Source organism: Ptychodera flava, chromosome 7 (assembly GCF_041260155.1).
Source record: "Ptychodera flava strain L36383 chromosome 7, AS_Pfla_20210202, whole genome shotgun sequence".
NCBI lineage: Eukaryota > Metazoa > Hemichordata > Enteropneusta > Ptychoderidae > Ptychodera > Ptychodera flava.
Genome location: NC_091934.1, coordinates 20,016,636 through 20,021,547, shown reverse-complemented (window position 1 = coordinate 20,021,547; position 4,912 = coordinate 20,016,636). Strand labels below are relative to the sequence as shown.

The window sequence follows — 4,912 nt, the reverse complement described above, 5'->3', positions numbered from 1 at the left end:
CTGGTACGTTTTAATATTCAAATTTGGTAACACAGCGGAAACCAGCTGCAACACAAAATCTGCGGTGGTACAAACATAAACTAATGTGCCCTAGGGCATATAAACTAATGTACCCTAGGGCATTTATAGGATGTTCCATTACATTGGAAGGCTATTTCACAAATAAAAGTTTTAATTCATATCCTAAACATGTTACATTGACAAAGGGGACGGTTGACGTAAACACATTGAAAACGAAAATATATCAGTTAGGGGCGATAGTTTTTAAGTCGGATAAAACCCTCGTACTCGGGCTCTTCTGGTATATAAAGTCCAACCCTACGATAAAATGTCTCGGCCTGCGGCCTCGACATTTTATCGTTGGGTTGGACTTTACATATCAGAAGAGACCTCGTACTCGGGCTTTATCCTATACATAAAGAACTCAAAACCGTTCTCGTCAGATTTATTGAAGCCATGCATTGATCATAGACAAGACGCTACGTCTATTCGTCGCGTCAGTGGAGAAGGTCGTAACTGACATTTTTGATGAAAATCAGTTTTTATCAAATTATGATTTCTTGTTATCAAATACATCTGCTGAATGTCAATTTTAGTAAACTTTCTCGCGAAAAGGTGAAAAAAATAGATTTTTTAGTTTTGATCGTATCCCCCTCTCGGTTTAGCAGTAAGGTCGTAACTGCTGCAATAAGGTCGTATCTGCAGTTAACGCTTGTGCAGAAAGGTCGTAAGTGTCAGATACGACCTTTTGGGGTCGTGCTGTAAATGCAATAAGGTCGTAACTGCAGTGACGAATGCTTATTGGCGAAACACAAAGGTATTTTAGATGGTATCAGAATAAAATGCAAAAATTATGTTACTATTATGTACGGGCCCTTCCCAAATGTAGTAGGAGACACGCACAGAGTGATTGGCATTGCGATAGGTATCAAAACAGGCTGGTCGTAAAGTGTTTACCACATTGTTGTAAAACGGTGAGTGTCGATGTTGGGCGCCGTGTATTGAAGCAATGCCGTAAAACGGTATGATGCGCCCAACAACACGCATCCTACGTACGTTGAGCAGAGAACTGCATCTGGTAAGTCTTGTGTTTTCTCCTACCATACGGCCGCACTCGTACTCGTCTGTGTTCAAAAGAATGCCAAATAAAACTGCTAATATGTGAAGGCAATATAGGCGAAAACAAAGTGTACGAGAAACAAACTACACGATCATTCAGATGATGTCGTCGAACTTGACTGAAGTAAAGGGCACTTCGCCTCTGTGATGACGATTGGTGATAGCTTTGCGAAGTCAGTGAAAGTTGTATTACTTTGTACTGTCTACATTTGCATCAAGGACGTGTAAATCCCAAGTGAGGCTGCCAAAGCAACATTGCGTTGCATCAAAAGTGTTATTATTGAACATGGTTGTAAACCGGAATCAATTGTGATTGTGCAGGACGGGGCGCTCCTGTTACGTTGTTTGTGACCGGGCCGCATTTAAACAACTTCATTCAAATTTCAATCAGAGCGGCCTTCCGCTACACTGTCTACAGTCATTGCAGGTACCGAATCAATAGCCTACAAACATTTCCATTTCAGATTATGTTGCCACATTAAACTTTTCTGCAGTGGTATGTTCCACTACGTTATGTCACATCGCTTGGTGAGCCATGAGAGGATTCTCGAGTGAGGTAGGAATATTCATTTTCTTTGGACTGTGAACTTGGAAAGGAAAGGAAAGGAAAGGACAGAATTTGTATTTGCTCATGAACAGTAACATGTGATTTAAAGTACGCTAGAAGCCTTGCCAGTTTGAGTGGTATGGCTTCCATTAGCACTCAGGTGTAAAAAATGTATCCTCTTTGATTCTAGTTTACTAACACCAGAGACAATGTGACCTTGTTTGACATTATCACATTACATTAAAGCCACGCAGCTGCAACCTTTAATGGATTATTCACTATTTTTGTTTTTGTTTACTCATGTTCTACTTCCAAAAACATGGTGAAATTCTCAGTATTTAGCATGTCAATATAACCATGTGCAGTACCGTAGGTGATTTTATTGTTGACATGTGAATTTTATGCCCATTCAAAATCACTCCCAATAAACATCCGTGCAAACACAAAATTAATCTTCAAAACCGTATGTCCCGGCACCAGCCTTTAATAAGTTTCTTGCAATTTAATACCCAAACACTTAATACTGTTTTTTCTCTGTTTTTTTTTAGAATGGACTCATGCCAAGAATGCATTTGTTTGTCTTCAGAGCTAGATTATAAAAATAACGCGTTTCAAACCCTCAAGGGTATACAGTTACAAGCAACTACTAGACTAAGACGACAGGCTCTGCAGTCATACACAGGCAGGTATCTACAGTTCAAGTGGATATACCATGTAAAAGCGAACCGGCTGCGTTTGAAGATAATTAAGCAAGAAATAACTTTTACTCGATTGAAAATAATTCGTCATATGATTGATCATCATACAAGAGAACGTGACAAAGAGAACATAGAACCACAGTGGATAGAGGGACTGTGATAGAACAATATGATTGAGTATAGTTTTGAAAGTGACGATGATGATATACCACTGAGTGTTATTCAGTCAAAGTTAAGTCCAGATAAACATAACTTGCACAGTGAGTCTTGTGCTGATGTTGATATAGCTGTCAATAACGGTGAGGATGATAGTGGTGTTGGTGGTGGTGATGACGATGAGGTTGATAATGAAAATGATGATATTCCTTTAAGTGTATTGAAACAAAAACTCTCAGTTAAAGACATCCTAGAAACAGCTGCCACTTCTGGTATACTGCTTGATATAGATAATGATGTAGTCACTGGAGATGATCCTTTTCTCTGCAATGCCACAATTCCAATCAACCAAAATACTGATGGTGTGTATGAGTGCGATAATAGCATTAGCTGTCCTAACAACATTCCGTGCAACTCAATCAATAACACAACTATAGATGTACATGAAAATCAGTCAAGCTACAGTGTTACTTTTGAAGTTAGGCAGAATGATGTCAGTGTAACTCATCCACAAATATTTCCTGATATTACTGAGTCAAGCAGACCAAGTGTGAGTGTAACAGATACCACTCTGCCCACTTCAAGTGATAACACTTTTACAGATTTACATGTATATCAGCCAAACTACAGTGTTATTGGTGCTGATATCAGCGAATCAAGCTTCAGTCCAGGGGGTCATTTACTTTTCAGTAATAATGATGCAGTTTCCAGTTGGCCTAATCAAAATCCACAGATAGGTAGTGTGTGTGAGCTTTATGACAGCTACAGTGCTATAGAAGCTGCTCAGTGTAGCCGTGATATTGTCAGTGATGAGGTCAGTCATGCTAACCCTACTGATGTCATTGGTGACCCTTGTTCTACCTCCATCAATAGTCCTGAAGTCAGTCACAGTGAAGCAGATAACTTGGTAGATGATTCAAGTAGGAGTAGGTTACGTTTTCGCAATGTCACAAACTGGAAGCGGAATATTCAGAAAAGGCTCAGAAATTCAGGTCAAGAATACACTGCTCACACGGGTAAAAGAGTCTGTGCAAGGCAGATGATATATCATCAGTGTCGATGTAACATGGATTGTTCAAAACATTTTTCATTAGAAGAACGTCAAGATATTTTCAGTAAATACTGGAACCTAGGAAGTTATGAACGTCAGAGAGACTTTATTAAGGCACATGTAACAAAGATAGGAAAGAAGAGAGCACACAGTCACAGGAAATTCACGAAGAGAGAATACAATTATATACAACTTGCCAAAACATTGCGATAAACAGAGAGTGTGTAAAGATGTCTTCCTAAAAACACTTGATGTTGGTGAAAAGACTGTTGCCTACACACTGGTAAAGCGACAAAATATAGACTCACAGGATGGACGAGGTAAAGGTGCAGTACCTGGTGCAATCACAGAGGAAGATAAAAACATTATCCGAACTCACATAGCATCATTTCCTGCAGTTGAATCACACTACTGTAGGAAAAGTTCAAACAGGAAGTACCTTGAATCAGGGCTATCTATTGGCACCATGTACAGGATGTATGTTGAGGAGTGTAAAACAAAGGACCGCACACCAGTAAAAAAACATGTATATCAATCTATATTCTCTGGAGAATTCAACCTCGGCTTTCATGTGCCAAAAAAGGACAAATGTGCATTCTGTGAGACATATAATAACATGAGTAATGAAAGACCAAGTGAAGAGTAAAGAACAGTATGACAGTCATATCAGAAGAAAAGTAGCTGCACGGTTGAAAAAGCAAACTGACAAAAATAGAGCAGTATTACACAATAATATTGCTGCCGTAAATTTTGACTTACAGAAAGTCCTTGTTACACCCAAATGTAACGTTTCTGACTTCTATTACAGTAGGAAACTGAGCACATACAACCTATCAGTTTATAATATGGCAACCAGAGAAGCAAAGTGCTACATGTGGCATGAAGGCGAGGGAAAGCGAGGAAGCTGTGAAATATCTACCTGTCTGTACAAATACAATGTCAGTCTTGGGGCAAAGGATGAGGTAATATACTACTCAGATAGCTGTACTGGCCAACAAAGAAACAGTGCCTTCTCAGCCATGTGCCTATACTCAGTTGTAAATCTGCCGATAAACACAATAACTCACAATTATTTTGAGAGAGGTCATTCTCAAATGGAAGGGGACTCTGTCCATGCTACTATTGAAAGAGCTGTGAAACATGTCGATGTGTTTGCCCCGAGTGAGTGGTATACAGCAGTATCAATGGCCAAGAAAAGTGTACCAGCATATAGAGTGCATGAATTGAAACACACCAACTTCCTTAATTTCAAGGACCTTGTCTGTAATACAGTATCCAACCTTCAGTGGTGTGACAATGACACAAAGATCAGATGGAACAAAATCCATTGTTTCCAGTATA

At 39.3% G+C, this 4,912-nt stretch overlaps 1 protein-coding gene across 1 annotated transcript; it reads left to right on the top strand.

Annotated features, from left to right (window-relative positions):
* The first annotated feature begins 501 nt into the window (after positions 1 to 501).
* LOC139136970 (uncharacterized) lies at positions 502 to 4,193 on the top strand. Its single transcript, XM_070704847.1, has 3 exons — positions 502 to 1,078; positions 1,584 to 1,675; positions 2,215 to 4,193. Exon 3 carries the CDS (start codon positions 2,534 to 2,536, stop codon positions 3,782 to 3,784), a length of 1,251 nt encoding a protein of 416 aa, XP_070560948.1. The 5' UTR covers positions 502 to 1,078; positions 1,584 to 1,675; positions 2,215 to 2,533; the 3' UTR covers positions 3,785 to 4,193.
* Positions 4,194 to 4,912: the final 719 nt, after the last annotated feature.